The following is a 21,103-nucleotide window of genomic DNA, read 5'->3' as shown; positions in this document are numbered from 1 at the left end:
TTTATGTTGCAAAGTCTGTTGGACAATTACATGAAAAAACCCCATCAGGTATGGAAGTAGCTCAGTGCATCCGGGGATTTAACAGGTGTTAATGTGTTAACACCAATGTGAAATGTGTTATAATAGTCAGAGGGTGACCGTCTTAAAAATGGCATCTGCTTTGGGGGCAGATTTTACCAGTGGGTTCATCCATCCTCGACACAGATGCTGCGTGGGTCGGTTATTCCACCCTGCAGCTCCAAAGTTATACATCTTATAGAAAACCTTTACAAGATTTTGGTAACAGTTATGGAAGATTGCAAAAACTGGTTCCAATTTTTTTTAGTATCTGTTAAATTAAAAGAAATTACAGGGTAGACGCTGAAAACATCGGACAAATCTCTATCATTTGTGCTACAAACTCACCTTTGATGTTCTTCTGTTGCGAATACGTACTTATGGGGACATCTAGCGGTCTGAATGAGAGTGTGCAGCAGATGTCCTCGTGTCCGGCAGTAAAGATCATTTATGGCTGGATTCAAGGTTTGTCCCTGTATGTCCACAATGATGGACAGATCACGTGATCAGCACTTGCGCCTGGATATTACAAGGGAGATCATTTAAATCAAAGTGTCAGTGAGAAGGCTTGAGATGTCCAACTAATCACTAACCTGGCGGAAGGATGATGAAGTGGCCATAGAAAAACTGAAATATTAAAGTCTGATGAACAACCGAATAAAAAGGGAAGCTTTTCGGTAACTCTAGTTTGTCGCCCTCAGGCGGCCACTTTAAGAACCACAGAAATAAACACCGCACATTTGATTCGAACCCCCCCACGAGTTCACCAAACACACGATTGAACATAAACGGACCAAAAATAAACACCAACATAAACAATGAGTGAAGTCGCCACACATTTATAAATACGGGTTTGTTTTGAAATTGTATCCCTTTAAGCGTCCCGTTGATTAAAAGGGTCGTTATTGTTTCTTGTGGGCCCCGCAGCAGCCGTGGGAGGGATATCTGTCACAACACGGCAGCGGTTTAAAGATTTGTTATCGATCAGCTGTATTGATTGATCTCCCTCTGGAGCAGAGGTGAAAGGTGAGCTGACAGGCGTCCCGGGAGGCTGCTGCTTATGTGGCTGCGCGGAGCTGCGCTGCGTAAACGGCCAGAAACGCCACAATCTTCCTGAGTCGGGAGAAGCCTGTGGACGCGCGTGTATCCGTGTGCTGGTCGCAGGACGGGCGCGTGCCACGGCTTTGTCTCCCTCAGACCCCTCGGGGTGGGTGACCCGGGTCACTTTAGGGTGGTCAGAGTCGTTGAGCAGCAGCCGGTGGGCTTTATTCCCATTTCCATGGCGACTTCCACCATTAAACGCCTGAATGGAGGCGCTGCCATTTGGTTTTCATCAGGCAACACTTCAACACACACACACACACACCACACACACACACACACACACACACACACACACCAGTGTTTTGCTTTCTCTCAGTATTTTGTGTGTGTGTGAGGCCACATTTTTGGGTTCTCCATCAGGAAAGCTGAGGAGATTTAAGAAATGAAGAGAACAAATTAGTGATGAGGAATTAACTCAGTTAATTTGGGGATAAAGGTTTGATTTGGTTCATTTAAAGGAAAAATGAATGTAAGAGAACTCACTTACATAGCTGTGTGTGTGTGTGTGTGTGTGTGTGTGCGTGTGTGTGTGTGTGTGTGTTGGAGGGACATTATGACTTACAGGAAGTGAGTCAACAATAAAGAGCAGAGCAGCTTTGTGGTCCAAAAGCCTGAAAGCAACTAATTTCATATTAATGAGCTCGAGTGACTCCATCGGACTCCATAGGTCTTCAGCTGAGGACAAAATACTCTAAAATCGGCTTTAAAACACACATTTAAACACGTTTCGCCAACATTACTGAACATTACTGGTTTTATAGCACATTTATATTTGGTTATTTAATGTAATTCTTTTGGATTGGAACAATTAGTGTATATGACTTCATTTAAAATAAAAAAAAGAAAGAACGCATGGCCTAATAATTACCATCTTTACGGTGTGTGTGTGTATCTGTGTGTTTGAGTGCGTGAGCGCGTGTGTCCTCCCAGCGCTTCATTGTTATCCTAAAACCTCTAATTGATGTCGCTCCTGCTCGCCTCTCCTCTTATTGGACGTGCGGACGGTCGTCACGTGATCGAATTGACCAAAACAGCGGCCTGTGTGTGCGTGCGTGTGTGCGTGCGCGTGTGCGGTGGGGGTTATTAGTGTAGGAGGGTCACTGAGGTTCTGACCGTGTGCAGGACAGAGAGCAGGGATGCGCTGGAGCCTCCGGCAGCAGAACCGGTCCTCTGGGCTCCTGTGAGGTTCTTCCGGCTCCGCTGCTGCCGCTGAGGAGCTTCTCATCATGGCTGAAGGTACGAGGCTGTTGGGGGTTGAGCAGAGGGCAGGTCGGCCTCTTCTCCGAGGGTTGTCCTCCTCTCTGCTGGGTCTTTGTTGGTGTGGAGGCTGTGGAGGCGCCGTCCTGCGGCCCCCCACCCGGGAAATACGATTTAGAATATAATGGAGACATGGAAAATGTGGAGATGTTGGAGAAATGTGGAAATGTGGACGGTTAAGAAAGTAGCGGTTTGGTCTCCATGGCGTCATCCGTCATTTCAAAAGCTCTCAACACTCGGATTTTGATGCTTGATTAGTTTGCTTTTATTTGCGATGTTTCGTTCACGAATTCACGAGTCGTTTTATCAAAGTCTTCAGGTTAATTACCTGAAAATTCTTCTTCTCTGGTCAATTGTTACGAGCGACCCCCCCCCCCCCCCCCCCCCCCCCCACACACACACACAAATATAGGGCTTCCACGGCCTCCCAGAGCCATCGACGATTGATATTTGGCTTCAGGGCCTCGCTGTTCAGTCAGGCGGGTGTGCACCACCCCCTCCCCGGGCCCCGGCCCTCTCTCCCCGGGCCCCGGCCCGCTCTCCCCGGGCCCCGGCCCCGCACTCCCCGGGCCCCGGCCCCGCTCTCCCCGGGCCCCGGCCCCGCTCTCCCCGGGCCCCGTCCCTCTCTCCCCGGGCCCCGGCCCCGCTCTCCCCGGGCCCCGTCTCTCTCTCCCCGGGCCCCGGCCCGCTCTCCCCGGGCCCCGGCCCGCTCTCCCCGGGCCCCGTCTCTCTCTCCCCGGGCCCCGGCAGTCAGCTCTTCCTCTCTCTCGTGTGTTGTGTGCAGGCGGGTCTCCGCAGAGTGAGGAGGAGGAGGAGGCCGCTGCTCTGTCGCGGGGCAGCGGCGTCTGCAAGTGGTTCAACATGCGGATGGGCTTCGGCTTCATCTCCATGAGCAGCAGGGACGGAACTCCTCTGGACCCGAACCTCGACGTGTTCGTCCACCAGGTGAGGGGGGCGTGACAGGGGCGTGACGCGGTTCATGTACACCTACAATAGTCTATTCTAATATTAAATATTGTATTGATCATTTGACCCAGTTAGTAAGTTTTGGAGCTTCCCTTCTTGTGTGAGTGTGTGAATTTATCCAGTTGACTTTTATCCAGCGTGTCTTCAGCAGGTCTTTGCTGGTTTTCAGGGTTTAGATGTGAAAGTTTCAGGTCAGAAGAGCAAATCTGGGCGGTTCTTCTGCTGTTTCCTGTAATAAAGCAGCTAAAGCCATAGCGAGCCCACCCAGCGGCCCAGAGCTCCAGGCTCTGCTCAGGTTACCTGAGCTGGGCTGCACTTTTCTTTTTGTCTGAGTGGCTCAGAGTTTTTCCTCTTTATAGGTTAATAAATTTCAGCATTTTCTTTTTTATTAGTGTTTAATTTAGCTTTGTTAATCAGTCCGGCTGCACTAACTTTCAGGGTTAAATGAATCTCTCTCATATCTAAACAGTTTTAGACCCAAGTTTGCCTCTAATGGGTCATAAACTGCCTTAACTCAGATAGCTGAAGCTGAAATGTTTGGATCAACAGCCGGTCTAGATGTGGTGACGCCTCCATCTTCTTCACTGACAGAGCAAACTGCACATGGAAGGTTTTCGCAGCCTCAGGGAAGGCGAAGCTCTCGACTTCACCTTCAAGAAATCAACTAAAGGGCTGGAGGCCATCAGGGTCACTGGGCCCGACGGAGCGCCGTGTCTGGGCAGCAAACGAAGGCCGAAGAACGCCCTGAAGAGACGCTCCAAAGCCGAGAAGTAGGTCCAAACTGTCCACACTAGCGCTCAGAATGATTCACTCCTTACGTGTCTGGTTTGTTTGCTAACGTTAACTGGTGGCGAAGGCAGCAAAGAAAGTGTCAGAGGGTCAGTGTGAAGAATGTAACGATGTTTTGGAGAATCTACGGCGACTGCCAAGGGACAATTCCAGATCAGAGGGTTGTTGTGGGCGATACACTTGCAAAGTAGAGGTTGGATTTGATGCCAAAAAATGATGATCAAAATCTGGTGAGTAATATTAATGAGGAATTGAGTTTGCCTTTAAATCTTTTTGGCCTCTTCAGGCTACTGTAGAGCACCCAGGAGGGGGACCCGGGGCAGAAAAGTCGGTTTGTCTTCAATAGAGAACCGGGGGAGTTTTCTGAGGAGAGGAGGTTCGTTTCCATTTAACTGATAACAGATGTAGGTGCCCTGGAGAGGTCAGAGGTGGTAACCATGGCGACAGGAGGATGTGGCGGGCCAACGGGGTGGAGGGATGATGGGGTCAGAGGTGAGGGTTTGTAGTGAAACAAAGGCGCTCCCACTCGCGCCGCTGTGGCCACGCTGATCAATAAGGAGAGGTGGGGGGCTGGGAGGACAGGAAGGAAGCGATCGCTGCCTGTGAGCTGCTCCAGGACCAGTTCTGCATTTGATCACTCCGCCCGCTGCCATTTTTAATCATCAGCCAGTTTCACTATAACGAGCAGAATGTGAATGACAAATGAGAGTCGGGATTCAACCAGGTCACCCCAGGCTAAGTCAGCGCTAAAGCTAAACCCTGAGAAAGGAGGTAAAGCTCCAAATCAGTCAGGAACAGAGTAAAGGATCAGTAGTATCTAAATGAAACCTGCATGTTCTTAGTATCACCTTAACAGTTTGTGTGAAAACACATCAGAGCTGTTGTTTTCTGTTTTGTATATCATCGATCAATGATTTTCATCATTGATTGTAACATCTGTCCGCCTCTGGACCAGATCTGGGAATCAGGCTAGGATGCGCTGCCCCCTGCTGGCTAAATGTAGCATCTGCAGCCCAATGCTGGGAGGAATTTTGGATTCGTTTTTGCTAAAGAAGCTGTATTTTTAGTTTAATCTAGTGGAGAGACGACGATATTCAGAAATAAAGTTGAACATTTTCATGATTCGCTGCCTAATAATCAGATTTATTTCTGTAAATGTCTGATTATCAATGATTTAGGTGCTTATTTTTAACAGATGTCTCCAAAACATCAGCCACATGGTAACTGGATCTGGATGAATTTTGTCCAAAACCCGGTTCTTCCATGTCCTCTTCACATTCCTCCTCTGACAGTTCAGCAGGGGTTAAAATTGTAACACAATCTTTTTATTCACCATGTTTTCCCTCCAACATGTCAGTGTGAAGCCATTAAGATGTCTGACAGCAAACCCGGAGCACTTAAAAGATCACTCTCAAACCGCAGCAGCATCGACAACGTGGCTCTGATGCTGCTCTGCTCTTCATTTTAGATGCTACAACTGCGGAGGAGCCGGACATCACGCCAAAGAGTGCCAGCTGCCCCCTCAGCCCAAAAAGTGCCATTTTTGCCAGAGCATCTCCCACATGGTGGCTGGCTGTCCAGCCAGAGCGCAGCAGCAGCAGCAGCAGCTGCAGCTGCAGCAGGAGGTGCAGCAGGAGGTGCAGCAGGAGGTGCAGCAGGAGGTGCAGGGAGGCTCAGGGATGGACCAGGAGGAGGAGCGACTCCAGAAACTGTGAAACTACCTCAGGTTTTATTTACCGAATGATCAAAGTGTCTTATCTGTGAAATCAAAGCAATCGGACATCAAAGCCAAAGATAAGAATCCAGATGAATGTAAGTTTTGCCGGAGCTGAATGTACAGTGGCGGCAGGCGGTTGCTCGTGACGATACTTGAACACGGTTGTTCTGGCACAATTTGTAGTTCAAAAGAAGCGGCTTCACGGTAACGGACGGCGTTCCCGCTCTGACAAATCAAAGGTCAAAACAACCCGTTCAGTGGATTTTGGTAGTAACATGTTTATATAGCTGTTATTACGCTTTAACCTAAAACTCTGAACGTCAAATACCAAACTCAGGCCATTTTTTAAACATATTTATTTGCATATCCCTCAACAAAAGACAATATCAAAGACAGATCAGCAGAGGTGGAGAACGCTAAGGCTCCACCTTCATCCTGAATTAGCAAAGGTTTTGATCTGATGAAGAAGACACGAGCTTTCATCAGTTATACAGCCGCTATCATGCAAGAATCCCTCCTGACTATCTTAATTCAGCACATTTACAAGCTTCTCAGGGCTCATGTGACCCCAAATAAACAAAATTGTGGCTTGATTATCACAATTTCTTTTGGAATTTGAACTTGAATGTGATTTCCTGTGACTGAATGTGCTGGAGGTGGATGAGCGCCGCCTCCTGCCCAACATTCCTCTGTCCTTTTAGCGTTGACCTAATATGCAACACCAGTAATGATTGTATGAACGGCTCTTCCGTATCTGCTGACGTATCAGGGATGTTTCTTCTTATGGTCTCCTGATTTGATGTAGAAACTGTAGCTGAAGTGGAGACAATTGAGTTGTTGAGTCTTTTAAAATCTTTTTTTTAATTTTGCCTTAATCTCCTTTGGCTGTACATTAGCATAAATATCTAATTTTATTTATATATTTGTTTTTCACTTCCTTAAGCTTAAGCTAAGTTTTTCACTTTGTAACTACTATAATGTGCAAAACCCAATTGTGAAAAGCCACAGATTAGCATCTTAGTTTAGCCAGTTAGCTAATTCGGTTCTCACGATATTTACTTTCTCCTTTTTTTTCCTTGGCGGTTTTTGGTTTAGCGCTGCTAACCTATGCTATTAATATGATAGTGGACAAACGTAGACGTAAAAAGAATGTTACTGTTAGTTCTGAACGAGATGAGATGATTCACTAGAAACAACAGTGAAGTAGGCAAATGGCTAAATTATATGAAAAAAGTCAAACATTGACATTACGTTTATTTAATACAATGGTTATGCCTCAATTACATATAATTATTAGGGCTTTGCTAAGCTAACAGCTTCCTGCTGCTAGCTGTTAAATTTTCAAATGTAGTGCAAGAAACCAATTTGACTAGAAAAGGTTAGCCTGTAGCATTATTTTTAAAGGATTATAGAACACAGACATCCTCTGTTGTGTGTTGCTGTGAGTCAGACAGTTTTTATTGTACATATTTGTGTCTTTTCTTTATCTATTTATTGATGATGTTCAAGCTTCTTTGCATGATAAATATGATAGAATAGATTTTTCTGTGGAGGGGACGTGGCATCACAAAGGGTGATCCGTATCGATCATCCCTCAGGATCAATACGCTCGTGTCCCCGTGGGTTGTTGTGTATTTTGTCTCATTTTTTTGTGCGCTCGACCAAGATGGATCTCGTCTGGTCAGAAATCTATACAGGTCTACCTCAGGTGTGATTCTGGGCGGCTCCAGAAGAGCCTGTCCCAGAAACAGTGTTGTGTGAATGTAAAGCTTTGTGTCTTTTTCACTATTTATGATCATTTTTAATCTGCTTGTGGTGTAACATAATGCTACCTCAAACGTGCTTGGTTTGTTTAAAATTGTGTGTTCATAAAACATGTATTTCAGAGCAAAAATGTAGAACTTTAGCCCATTTTTCCAGGTGACTGGGAGCGAAAATCAACTGACAAACACACATTTAAGATGTTAACTCTGCCAAAACTGCTCCCGTGTGTTGATTTTCTAGTTTGGGCTCGGATCTCAAGCTGTAGCTGAACTCACCAGGAAACTGCACAAATTAAACAAATATGCAGAGTGTGTGCCCCTTGTATCTGCACTTTATTCCAGTTTTCCCTGCACCTTGAGTTTACTTAATGCGTCTTAATTTGAAAACTACCCGGAAACAGATCCCTCCGTGGTTGGGTAGTGTTTGATTTCAACTCCGATATCGATCCACCCGATTTTAGGCAGGAGATTTCTGGCTCCCGCCACCAAACCACGGACGAAGACCACCGACGCTGTCAGCGCGAACGAGTGTGTCGTTTATTTTGAAAGTCTGCACGGGAAATGACGTCACGCCGGCCGCCCCTGCGCCGCTCCGCAGCTGCACGCGCTCACGTCCAGCGTTTGACAAAACCTTCTCGGCTTGACTGCGCGAGCGTGTGCGGCTGTAATGGCTGCCAGGGGGCGCGAGGAAGACAACAAATGAGCCGCGGAGCAGCGACCCGAAGGTGAGACGGGCGGCAGCGCCGCGGCAGCTCCCGGCGAGTCTGTCCCGGGCACGGTCGGTCCGTCTGCCGCGGCGGCGGCGGCGGCGGCGGCGGCTGCCCGGGTCGCAGGTGTCTGCGTGCGTGCGCTGGAGGTTGGACCCGGGACAATAAGGTGTCATCATCCAGCTTGGGTCGGTCACTCCTCCCGAGTGACCCGGTGGTGTTTGCGTCGGAGAGCTCCGGCCGCGGAGAAGGTTCCAAACTCCAGCAGCTGGATCCAGCCGTTGTCATGACAATTGCGCTGGCGAGAGCCGGACTCTTTGTTAGCTGCCGCTTTACGCGATTAAGCTAACGCTAGCGGAGCGGCAGCATCGCGGGCTAACCACGGCCAGGCCACGGAGCTGTTAGCCCCGCGGCTAATCTGACGTTAATTAGCCGGGTGTCTGCCTCGCTGTCAGGCGTCCTGTCCCCGGGTTCATCGGGAGACATTTCACAGGGACACGTTGAACCGTCTGCTGGCGCTGGCGCGGAGGTTTAATCCGCCGTCGGAGCGATCCTGTCAAAAGAAAACAGCTCCGGATCATTTCAGTCACTTTCACTTGTGGCAAAGTTCACGCCAGCGAATCAAGTTTGTCAGTGTCAAAGCTCAGGAAGTGTGTTTGCCCTGAATTCTGTCAAAATAGCCTGAATATTTGAGCTCTTCATCCGGGAAAACACTGGCGATCATCGCGATCCGTTGAGCATAGTCATAATAATAACAATGTTGAGGGTGATTTAATCATGCTAAAACTTGCTGGGATGTGAAAAATAATCAGTCCAGGAACACTGGGGAGCTGGGACTGATGAGATATGGCTTTTACACACTCTCTGGGCACATCTGGGCCGTTCTGAGTGTCTCGGAACTGTTCATCTGGGCCTGTTTGGAACCAGGAGCTGCATCTATGGGCTCTTCTGTTCCAGCTAATCCTGAACAATCAGTGTAATTCTCTGATGAGAGGAACATTAACGACCCACTCGTGGCTCTAAAAAAAAAATCCCAAAAGCAGCGGCTCATCCCTGTGTTCTTCATCCACAGTGAGGACGAGGATGGTAAGCAGCCAGCCGAAGTACGACCTGATCCAGGAGGTGGGGCGTGGCAGTTACGGCGTGGTCTATGAGGCGGCGGTGAAGCGCACCGGCGCCCGCGTGGCTGTGAAGAAGATCCGCTGTCACTCTCCGGAGAACGTGGAGCTGGCCCTCAGAGAGTTCTGGGCCCTCAGCAGCATCCAGAGCCAGCACCCCAATGTCATCCACCTGGAGGAGTGCATCCTGCAGCGGGACCAGCTGGCCCAGAAGATGAGCCACGGCTCCAGCTCGCCGCTCTACCTGCAGGTGAGGACGCCACAGGTCCACCACCTGTTTGCCTGTTCCTGGAGCCGACCCGGTCGGTCCATGAGCTCAGAGCTGCGCGTTGCTTGCGTCAGTTATGGCTGTAATTACAGTTGTGGATGATCACCCCTGCCAGGGGCTTCTACGTGAGCTGTGGGGTTCTTTGGTCGGGGCCCGGGGCCTCTGGGTCCCCCCCTCTGTTCAGTGGACCTGTCACGTCGAGGTGCCTCCCTGCTGTCTGACGGACGGCACACACCAGCCCTGATTGGAGTCTCTCAGCGGTATTCAGGCCATTGTGGCGCATCGGTGTTGGATGTTTTCCCAGAATCCTTTTATTCCAGATCTTTTTTCCCTCATTGTGCTGCTGCGTTCCAGTTCGTGCTTGCAGGGGAACAATGATAACGGGGCAGAATTATCTGAAAACACCAACCGTGGGATCATTTCTGCCCGTTCTCTTCAGCTGGGGGCTGGTGGCAGGTTCCAGGTTCGCGTTTCACATCATTTCTCCTGCCTGGAAGCCGTTTCCTGCTCTTTAATTGACCCATTTCCTGTTTTGTCAGCAGCGAGGAGGCTAATTTATCCGCTTAACACGCGTTTGTGAAGTGAAACACGACTAATCTGCAGAATCTATTCCAACGTTGTCAGAACGAGTGTGATTGAAACTGTCAGACTCAGCTTTTATGTCTGTGGATGAGTTCAGCTTGTTGTTGTCATGGAGACGCGCGGACGTTTTCCTTTGTGGCACAAGGGGGCGCCATTGAGCTGCAGGAGAACGACCAACAGTCTGGGAAGGCTGTCCTCACTTCTGTCTGTCTGTCTGTTGCAGCTGGTGGAGACGTCCCTGAAAGGCGAGATCGCCTTTGACCCCTGCTGTGCCTACTACCTGTGGTTCGTCATGGACTTCTGCGACGGGGGCGACATGAACGCCTACCTGCTGTCCCGTAAGCCCAGCCGCAAGACCAACACCAGCTTCATGCTGCAGCTGGGCAGCGCCCTGGCTTTTCTGCACCGCAACCAGATCATCCACCGCGACCTCAAACCGGACAACATCCTCATCTCGCAGGCCCGCTCGCCCGCCGGCTCCACCGAGCCCACCCTCAAAGTGGCCGATTTTGGGCTGAGCAAGGTCTGCTCCACCTCTGGGCTCAACCCCGAGGAGCCGGCCAGCGTCAACAAGTGCTTCCTGTCCACGGCGTGCGGAACGGACTTCTACATGGCCCCGGAGGTGTGGGAGGGTCACTACACGGCCAAGGCGGACATCTTTGCCCTGGGGGTGATCATCTGGGCCATGGTGGAGCGCATCACCTTCGTGGACGTGGAGACGCAGAAGGAGCTGCTGGGGAGCTACGTGCAGCAGGGCTCCGAGATCGTCCCCCTGGGCGAGGCCCTGCTGGAGAACCCAAAGATGGAGCTGCTGATCCCGGCCAGGAAGAAGAGCATGAACAGCCACATGAAGCAGCTGATCAGGGACATGCTGTCGGCCAACCCCCAGGAGCGGCCGGACGCCTTCGAACTGGAGCTCAGACTGGTCCGGATCGCCTGCAGGGAGCTGGACTGGGACACGTGATGGAGCGAGCAGCAGGCTGACCACGCACACGTGCACGTTCCCGCCCGCCCGAGCGCTCGTGAACAGAACTGTTTTGTTTGGGGGGAGAGCGGCGCGGTCCGGTGGCAGAACCTCTGTCGCCAACCTCCGTCTCCCGGCGCCACGCCCAGAACCGCAGCTCCGTCTCAGGCTCGTCTTTAGAGGATCCACGTCAGACCACCCCGGACTGGATCAGAACCCACCGGTTTGTTGACAGATACCATCCTGCACTTGGTGCTAAACGTTCCAGAACACAATTCCAGACGTTATCCTGTGACTGTGGCTCATCCATCGGGCCCATTTTATCGCCGATCACCTCTGTAGCTCTGACGGGACACCGACCCGGGTCCTGCCTCTTCACCAGCATCTGAGTTCTGTGCCCTGAAGGTCCAGGTATCGTGACCCACAGCCCGATGGTATCTGGAGACAAACTGCAGCTCACTTTTGGGAGGGGAAGGTACCAAACTTGGGCGCACTTCCTGTGTCTTTTCGTACGGGGTGTCCAGCTGGTCTTTAAGCCCGTCGGACTGCGGGAATGGTTCTGTCTTCACGGGTCAGTGTAACAGAACGTAACAGCTTGGAGAGAGTCACCTTTTCCTACATGGCGCCTTAAACACAGCACTTGTTCTAAAATGGGAGTGAGTAAATTATGTATGAAGTCTGAGGTCACTTCCTGCTGTCAAATGTTGCTTTTTGTTTACGATTATTGAGTCACGGTTCAAAAGGGTGACACACAAAAAAAAAAAGCCCGTCTAGCGAGAACCCGGACTGATCCTTGGAGAACCTTCTAAACACTGGAGAACCCGACAGCAGGTGGCAGCCGGGCCGCCTCGTTGGCAAACACGCCAGTTTACGTGGCGTTGACGCGAATGTTCAGCGTGAGCCCAATCAGGCGAACGGTTGAGTCTGGGTTTAGTCCTCAGAACCGCCGACTGCACGACAGGCGCTTCGGGCTGGGTTGGGTGCGATAACCGCGGCGCTGCGTTTAGCGGGCGAGCGCGCCGTCAGGCTGCAGTCGACTTAGCGTCGGCGGCGTCTCTCGCCCTGGTGGCGTGAGCGGGGTGAGAGCAGATCCTGGATCTGTGGATCTGCTCTCACCCCGCTCTTCTTTAAACTCCGGATCCTCCGTAATCCCATTCTTCATGCTTCCAACCAGCTCATTTTAAGCCTATTATGCTGTTGCAGCACTCGGCGGAGGATCGTGTCCTGGACCCCCCCCCCCCCCCCCCCCCCCCCCAGACGCCTTCAGGGTCGGTGTAATTTGTGCACTTTTTTATGGGAGCCTGTAAAACCAAAGCGGCTGCTCGCTCTCAGGTTCCTCCCTGACCCGTTGCCAACGTTTTGGAGCCTTTTCTCTTGATTTACTCGATTGTTTACTTTTCCCGCCTTGTTTCTTTCCCTTTTCTGGATCGGGAGCCTCGGATGGGCTGGAGTCCGTACGGTTGCTGCGCGGCGACGCTGGAAATGAAATGCTTTGATCTGCCTCCAAAGTTCCTTTTGACAATATTTCTGACGTCCCGGACGGAGGACGGCCCCGGCGCGGCGTGCCATTAGCCTCGTAAGCGTTCCTGACAGGCTGGGAAACAAAACTGACAAGCCGACGCGTCAACTTGAAAAATGAGCTGCTGATCCGCTTCTGACGCGTCTGACTGACGCGTTTGTAGACCGGTGAGAACCCTGACGAGGGAGGTAAAGCTGCCGACGCTGACAGGAGGCAGCAGGGCACCAAAATACGGTTATTCCATTGGGGGGGGGGGCAATCATTGAATTTTGAGGGGTTTATCAAGACTTTGAGTCGAAAGGGGGTCGGTTTGATTGTAGCTTTGATCTTGTTGCCATGGGAATTAATGGTGTGGTGTTTGGAATGCAGGAACCATCATCATTGGTGGCGTGCTTTGGATTTGTTGGCGTCTTCTGCTCTCCTCCCACGTTCCTGCACCCTTGGTCAGAACACCCCGACGAGCTCCACTCTTCCCTGGACGTCGTTGCCTTCACGGCTCCTCTTCACGGCTCCTCTTCACGGGCATCAAAGCCTCTTCACGGGCATCAAAGCCTCTTCACGGGCATCAAAGCCTCTTCTGGGCATCAAAGCCTCTTCACGGGCATCAAAGCCTCTTCACGGGCATCAAAGCCTCTTCACGGGCATCAAAGCCTCTTCTGGGCATCAAAGCCTCTTCACGGGCATCAAAGCCTTTTCTGGGCACCCAGCAGAGGATGATGGGTAGAGCCGCTCCCGGACCCACTTCCTCCTCCTGAGATGAAGGAGGAGGAAGTGGGTCTTTGGCTTCCTGTCAGGTTTGGCTAACAAACGGGAGAGCATCTCAAGCCGTCTCCTCGTCAGCTCGACGTGCTGATTTTCTTTGCACACGTGTAAATACTGTACAGGATCGTGGACATGAACACGCTTGTTGTGTATTTGTGGCAGACCGGTTCCGTTTTCCAGAACCGGACCTGTCCCACCTGTAAATTGCTGTGACTGACTTTGGCTTTACTTCCGTCGCCAAACTGGTGTAATTACGGCTCGTGTCGGCGTGCTCGTGCTAACTGTGTTTACCCTCAGTGGCCTGTAGGCGGAGCTAAATCACCGCTCACGCTGATCCAGGACTCCTGTAAAAACAGAATTTGGTGCAGAAACAACTGAAATGGCAATATTTTTGGTACTTGGTGGCTCCTTTCTAGCCTTTACTAGGTTTTTTCTGGTAACAAAGATCCACTGATGCTGGCGTGTGGGATTTCCTGAACCGTTTTCCTGTTTTCAGCCTGAACGCGATCAAATGAGCCCCGCCCCCTCGTCGCCAGGAGGACTCGTCACTTTTTGTATGACCTCTTGCTGTCATGTTGCTGTAAAATTCTTTGAAGAGATTAAATGAAGTTTATCAAAAACAAAGGTGTGAGCTTGGTTCTGTGGGGACACCTGAGCAAGCTGGCGCTCCAACAGGTGATCGGTCTGATTTGCTCCACCTGAGCAACTCGGGCAGCTGCTGGCAACTTTGCCCCCGCCTTCCTGGAGGTTGTGTTCAACAGGCAGGAAGAAGAAATGACAACAGCCCAGGCTACCACGAAGGTACGTCCGTCTTCTGCTGATCGTTGAAGGATCTGAAGACGTCCTGACAGGTTTCTCCACCCTGATCTGCACAGAGGGCAACTCTTCAGATTCTGCCCGTCACCGTGTCCCAGCTGCTGTCCGCTCCACAAGTGGGCCATGGTGCCTTTGTGATCGGCTACTTGGAGCTACACCAGGTACATGCTAGCATGCTAAATGAAGCTAAAGCTCTTGGGAAATGGTGACCTGTTGGTGGTGGGACAACCTTCAAGTGTCCCACTGGGTATTTGGAGACACCTGGTGGTCGAAAAACGAACTGTAATATTTAAATACCAGCCAAGAGAACCCTACCAGGGTACAGAACCCTACCCCACCAGGGTACAGAACCCTACCAGGGTACAGAACCCTACCCCACCAGGGTACAGAACCCTACCAGGGTACAGAACCCTACCCCACCAGGGTACAGAACCCTACCAGGGTACAGAACCCTACCCTACCAGGGTACAGAACCCTACCAGGGTAGAGAAGGGTTCTCCAGATGGATGGTGGGCAATTATTTGACGATGTTTCACGATCTATTTCCTGGTTTTCCTCCTCACGCAGGTGTCCGTGGTTGGCGTCGTCAGAAGGTCCGCCCACTACGACACCAATGTCCAGTACTGTGTGGACGACATGACCGGACCGCCGCTCTTGGTGAAGCAGTGGGTCGGCGAAGAGGCCAGTAACCACACCGAGTTTTACGCGCCCACAGCGGAGACCTTATCCTAAACCGGTAAAATTGCCCCCGCAGGCCACGCCCATTTGCCCTGGCACATATGTGAAGGTCACCGGATGTCTCCGCGGTGGCAGCGTGAGTCGAAACAAAGGTCGGGTTCGAAGCGGCCTGAAGATCTTTTGACCCTTGAGGTTTGGTTCTGACAGGATCAAAAGGTTCTGCTGGCGCTGAACGTGCGCTGCCTCCAGGAGCTGAATGAGATCACGTCCCACATGATGGAGGTGGTCCAGGCCCACATGCAGCTTTTTGGAAAGGTACGTTTAGCCTGTCTGAAAGGTGTAATTATTCCATTGTTCAGCTCTCGGACTCCAGCGGCGCCAGTCGGAAGGTCGGGGTGACAACTGCTCTATGGTTTCCCATGGCAACCGTGGTATTTTCTATTTCTGCAGGCCTTTGACGTGAACATGAATCCCACCGCTGGACCCGGCGCTGGAGGCGTGCTCCCCATCGGGCTGTCCACCATCCAGGGGGAGGTCAGTGGGTTCATGGTGGGTTCGTGGATGTAAAGGAAGGGTTGTTGGGTCACCAGATCCGATTTATTTGATTAGTACTGATGACGATGGGGTGTGGCGCCCCCTGCTGGTCAATCCTGATAACGGGAATGATTGTTCGCGATGGAATAGCATTTTTTGCTAATTAACGTCCTGGTTCCTGTCGAGGTGTTGCACGTCATCAGGACGTACGCCGCCTCTGGCGACGGTATCGGCATACACGAGCTGAAGACGCAGCTGGGCTTCCTCAGCTCGACCGACCTCAGGTACGCGTCCGCAGGTTTGCCGAGGTCAAAGGTCGGCCGCGGGCCTCACGCACGTTTGGTCTCTCCCTGTGCAGAACTTCTCTGGCGTTCTTGCTAAACGAAGGTCACATCTTCTCCACCGTCGACCAGCATCATTTCAAGTCGACGGAGCATTAGTTCCAGCTGATCTGGATCGGTCTGCTGCCCACGTTTGGACCTTTTTCGTTTGTTTTTTGTGAGTTTTGGTTTCTTTAAAGACCTTCTGACACTATTTCTAGCTCACGTGTTGACTAAATGTGGGACGAGTGTAAATGATGCTCTTTATAAAGTCTGAAGCTGCAACTGAGTCTCCTGCCTTCTATTCAACACACAACTGTGTACAAGCCCTCGTGAGCGCCCCTGGTGGCCGACCACAGTAGTCCTCTTTCATTTTAATTAGTATTTAAAGCATTAGGTCCATTTTTTCCCACACATTAGCTTCCATCATGACCAGCTGTCCCCACCTGTTGGAGGCGGTAGTGCTCGAACTGCCCTGTGGGAGGCGCCATTGTACCATCAGGCTAGCAGAGCGCTAACAGATGAGAGTTGCTAGAGCTTCTCAGTGGTATTAGCAAGCTAGCTGATTTACTTAAGTGTTGGAACCAGTTTGTTTTCAGAGTGTATAAATATGTCCACCAGATGCACCACTGGTATGGATTTATGTGGAGCAGACGAGCTCAAATGGACACTTAAATCATCACGATTGTGCTCTATTAGTATGTAAATGGTGATTATATTAGCATCGGCTAAGACGGCAGTGGCATTTTAGCGTTTTTATGTGCTCCAGAAGGATCCAGTTACCAACGCCGCCGAAGGAAAAACAAATATTGTCACATTTTTAGAGCGTTGGCGGTGGTGGTGAGACACGACCGGTGTTAATGGCTCATCTGCACGCGCACGCAATTAATAAGTAAAGTGGAAACAGCAAAGGGGGTGTGGCTAACGCAGGTTGGGTTTCTGGGGTCCGGGGCTAATTAAAGGGGATTAATGTGATTTCTGGGTGTCATCACAGACTGGCGAGGTCCTCCATAATGAGTTTAGTGAACCACGTTGGTGGCCATCGATCGGCCTCCATTAAATTCTTGTCCTGGGTGTTATTGATCGGTCCAGAGGGAGTTTTGGTAGTTTAGTGATCAGTTATGAACGAGTGGCCTGATATATATCAGATATGTTTCCCTGTAATGATCTACAGGAACCTTTAAACCCCCCAGTGGGTCCATTTGTGGATTCCTCCACAAGTGACCATTCTGATCAAGTCCAACCAAGAATTTCCTTTAATGTAAAGTTGAAAGAACCCAGAAAGACCTTCATTTGTTCCGACACCCTGGAAGAGCCCCAGCAGCACCGTGAAGGCTCCGCCCTGATGTTCAGGGTCCGTCTTCTCCAGGGAGGCATCCAGCAGCCCAGACAGCAGCGTCCCGGGGAGGCCGGCGAGCTGAAAGGCCTGCTGGGAAACCCCGCAGAGGAGATGTAGATGGATCCAGCCTGTGTCGGGTCTCAGCAGGGTGCTGCAGGAAAAGGAGTCCGGATACAAAAGAGGGAAGCTTCCCTTCCAGACGCCTTCTGCAGGAGAATAAAACCTGCGATTCTGGAGATCTGAGGCCTGTGAAGATTGACAGCTGCTGGATCATTAATAATTCATATCTGCTGCTGGTTTCCCTTTCAGACAAAAGTGTCCTGAAAACATTCCAGCGCCTGAGAAGAAACACTTTTAATGAAGCAGAAATGTGTGGAAACGACTGAGGCTGCTGGGGCAGAGACCAAGTTCCTGAGGTTCTTTGGAGATGTTGGGATGAAAAAGCTCAGACAAGAAATGGAAAAACTACATTTTAACAGCATTTTTGGGTGTTTTTTCTGTGTATTTCACCACTTTTGTCATCATCCGTCCTCCAGTCTGATCCAGGACCAGTGCAGCTTTAAAGGGTCCGTGGAGCTCCAGGTGCTCCTGAAGATGACATGAAGCTGCTGTTGGACCTGCTCACGAGGCCTCTCTGGGAGGGGCGGGTCCAGGAGGAGACCCAGAACCCCCTGAGACAGCTTCCTGTGAAGATGGAGAACCTGCCGCCTCAGAACCTCACTCCCCACACTCCCCCTCGCTCCCCCACACTCCCCCTCGCTCCCCCCCCACACTCCCCTCGCTCCTCCACGCTCCCCCACGCTCCCCTCGCTCCCCCACGCTCCCCACGCTCCCCTCGCTCCCCCTCGCTCCCCCACACTCCCCCTCGCTCCCCCCCCACACTCCCCCACGCTCCCCCACGCTCCCCCTCGCTCCCCCACGCTCCTCCACGCTCCCCCACGCTCCTCCACGCTCCCTCGCTCCCCCACGCTCCCCTTGCTCCTCCACGCTCCCCTCGCTCCCCTCGCTCCCCCACGCTCCTCCACGCTCCCCTCGCTCCTCCACGCTCCCCTCGCTCCCCCACGCTCCCCTTGCTCCTCCACGCTCCTCCACACTCCCCCACGCTCCCCTCGCTCCCCTCGCTCCTCCACACTCCCCTTGCTCCTCCACGCTCCTCCACACTCCCCCACGCTCCTCCACGCTCCCCTCGCTCCTCCACACTCCCCTTGCTCCTCCACGCTCCTCCACACTCCCCCCACGCTCCCCTCGCTCCTCCACGCTCCCCTCGCTCCTCCACGCTCCCCCTCGCTCCCCCCTCGCTCCTCCACGCTCCCCCTCGCTCCCCCTCGCTCCTCCACGCTCCCCCAAGCTCCTCCACGCTCCTCCACGCTCCCCCTCACTCCCCCTCGCTCCTCCACCGCTCCCCCATCGCTCCCCACGCTCCCCTTGCTCCTCCACGCTTCCCCTCCTCGCTCGCCCCACGCTCCCCTTGCTCCCTCCACGCTCCCCTCGCTCCCCCCTCGCTCCTCCACGCTCCCCCTCGCTCCCCTTGCTCCTCCACGCTCCCCTCGCTCCCCTCGCTCCCCACGCTCCCCTTGCTCCTCCACACGCTCCCCCTCGCTCCCCTTGCTCCTCACCTCCCCCACGCTCCCCTTGCTCCTCCACGCTCCGCCCCTCGCTCCCCTCGCTCCCCCACGCTCCCCTTGCTCCTCCCCGCTCCCCCTCGCTCCCCCTCGCTCCTCCACGCTCCCCCTTGCTCCTCCACGCTCCCCTCGCTCCCCCTCGCTCCCCCACGCTCCCACGCCCCTTGCTCCTCCTCGCTCCCCTCGCCTTTGCGTGAATTACACGTGGTCAGCTGACGCCTCCTCGTAAAAATAGGAAGAAGATGTCAGCAACCAGGTGCAGCGGCAGCCGGAGCCGTAATGGATGCTGACAAGGCGGTGAACCGCAGGTGAGGAGCGACTTCAAAGGGACTCGATGGAGACGCGGATATTTGTGACAGTAAAATCAATGTTATTTTTCCTCCCTCCTCTTCTTCTATTTTTACACCGTGGCGTTGTGAGAGAGCGCCACTGTCAGATATTTATGAAGCCCGTGAGTGAGAGGGCTTTAATTGATATGACTGTTATTAGAAGGAATCCATGCTTGATATTTGTATAATAAACTATAATCCATAGCTCGGCTGGGCTGCGTGCGATGATGTGGGGGAGGATTAGCAGGTCCCTGGAGAATCTCCCACCGAGCTTCCTTTACTTTCATGTTTCCACTTTGTCTGCACGCTGCTAATGGTCCCATCAACGGCGGGAAGAAAGAAAAAAAAACCCTTGAGAGTGCTAATTAAGTGAGTTTTTTTAGCAAACCGATTTTGATAGCACGTCTCTAGCACATGCTAAATGTGTCATTTCCCCCCCACGCTGATGAAAACCGCCTCTGAAGACTCCCAGCACCTATCTGTTCCTTCTTTTGGAGTCTCGTCCCGATCGCTGACAGCTCTCTGCTTTTGAAAGATGATTTCCTTTATTAAACCCCCGTTCGCGCCTCGCACTCCTAAAATGCTGCTGTTTCCCAACTGAGGGCAACGGGACAGCTGCAAACATCTGCCTCCGCCACAGCTCCACCACTTTACCTCCAGAAACAGGTTCCTCCGTGCATGTGGCAACGCCAGGATTGACACATGCAGGAACACTTCGGTCCTTCCGCCTTTAGGGGGCGCTGCAGCGCTGCCGAAGCCTCCTGCTTCCCCAGCGCGCGTAAATGGCACCTTGTTAATCAAATCTGCATGAGTGCGCTCAGGTTGCCATGGCAATAATTATCAGAGCTGCCTAATTAACTTTCTCAATTGCTTAATGATATACGACCCTCTGAACCCCCCGTTTTCTCTCCCTCTAATCTGAGTTGTTGGGGAGGGGTGGGGGGGTTTATGCCTCCGTTTCCTCTCCGCAGCTCTGACCTGTGACCGTCGCGATAATAGAAATTTCAGAGGAATTAAATTCGGCGCCGTGTCGCTCCAGCGTGGGACGGTCCCCCCCCCCCCCTCCCGCTCTGACCTGGTATGACAGATGAATGAAGGTTGGGAGCAGCAGCCCTGTCGTCTCTGATCAGCCGGGCGAAACTGCTGAGATAAAGCTCGACAGGTGGAGCCGTACCTGGTGACACCCGCCCTGCCGCCCCCTGTCACAGACGGACCCCGGCGCTGCCCGTCTCCGCCGCCTCCCGTCATCCCGTGGCCCCCTCACCCCCCCCCCTCGCATCTTGTTCTCGCTTAGTTTCTCCGTCTGCCTTGGGAAAACAACTGGATTTACTGTCCCAAGGTTTCGTCAGGATCTGACGTTAGCATTAAAGGAGCTTAGCGGCAGCAGGGTCCCACGAGGGGCCTGGTCCTGCTCTGGGTTTCTCCCTGTTACAAGAGAGTTTCCCTTGCTCCTGGTCGCCTGGAGACAAGTCCGATGGCAGGAGACGGAACATCCGTTTGACTTTGAAGGTTGAAACGCGTCCATCTGGACGATGTTGTGTAGAAACCTGCTGGTGAAGGTGCTGGAGGGAAGTTTGGGAGCTAGCTGCTCCGGAGCGCCTCCAGCCCTAACGAAGCTTCCACATTCCAGACTCCTTTGGAACGCGGCCCTGTTTTGCGGTCGTCGCCCAGGGTGACTCCTCGCGCTTTGCCCCCACCGCTCCCGTCTGGCCTGTCCGGACCCGCGCCGGGGATCTGGGCTCGGTTCTCAGTTAGCACACCGCGAGGCTCGGAAGATTCCGCGTGATTAACTTTATGCAACCGCCGTCGGAGGCTCTCCGCTGACTCAGATGGCGCTCTGGCAGCCGTGCGTGGCGGCGGTGCGTGGCGTGTGTCTGGCCCCGCCCGCTGAC

The 21,103-nt window shown here is 52.5% G+C and overlaps 3 protein-coding genes across 3 annotated transcripts; all 3 read left to right on the top strand.

Annotated features, from left to right (window-relative positions):
* The first annotated feature begins 2,242 nt into the window (after positions 1-2,242).
* Positions 2,243-6,481, top strand: LOC101078170 (protein lin-28 homolog A-like). Its single transcript, XM_029845118.1, has 4 exons — positions 2,243-2,397; positions 3,203-3,363; positions 3,976-4,154; positions 5,642-6,481. The coding sequence occupies exons 1-4, from the start codon at positions 2,388-2,390 to the stop codon at positions 5,886-5,888; spliced, it is 597 nt and encodes a 198-aa protein (XP_029700978.1). The 5' UTR covers positions 2,243-2,387; the 3' UTR covers positions 5,889-6,481.
* Positions 6,482-8,240: 1,759 nt separating this feature from the next.
* Positions 8,241-14,186, top strand: pdik1l (PDLIM1 interacting kinase 1 like). The gene is made up of 3 exons (XM_003969068.3): positions 8,241-8,378; positions 9,433-9,728; positions 10,552-14,186. The coding sequence occupies exons 2-3, from the start codon at positions 9,444-9,446 to the stop codon at positions 11,290-11,292; spliced, it is 1,026 nt and encodes a 341-aa protein (XP_003969117.1). The 5' UTR covers positions 8,241-8,378; positions 9,433-9,443; the 3' UTR covers positions 11,293-14,186.
* Positions 14,187-14,211: 25 nt separating this feature from the next.
* On the top strand, positions 14,212-16,206 carry LOC101078394 (replication protein A 32 kDa subunit-like). The gene is made up of 8 exons (XM_011609155.2): positions 14,212-14,374; positions 14,449-14,550; positions 14,957-15,070; positions 15,144-15,203; positions 15,275-15,382; positions 15,518-15,601; positions 15,788-15,885; positions 15,960-16,206. The coding sequence occupies exons 1-8, from the start codon at positions 14,348-14,350 to the stop codon at positions 16,039-16,041; spliced, it is 675 nt and encodes a 224-aa protein (XP_011607457.2). The 5' UTR covers positions 14,212-14,347; the 3' UTR covers positions 16,042-16,206.
* Positions 16,207-21,103: the final 4,897 nt, after the last annotated feature.

This window comes from Takifugu rubripes, chromosome 12 (genome assembly GCF_901000725.2).
Source record: "Takifugu rubripes chromosome 12, fTakRub1.2, whole genome shotgun sequence".
NCBI lineage: Eukaryota > Metazoa > Chordata > Actinopteri > Tetraodontiformes > Tetraodontidae > Takifugu > Takifugu rubripes.
This window is presented reverse-complemented; position numbering and strand designations above follow the sequence as displayed.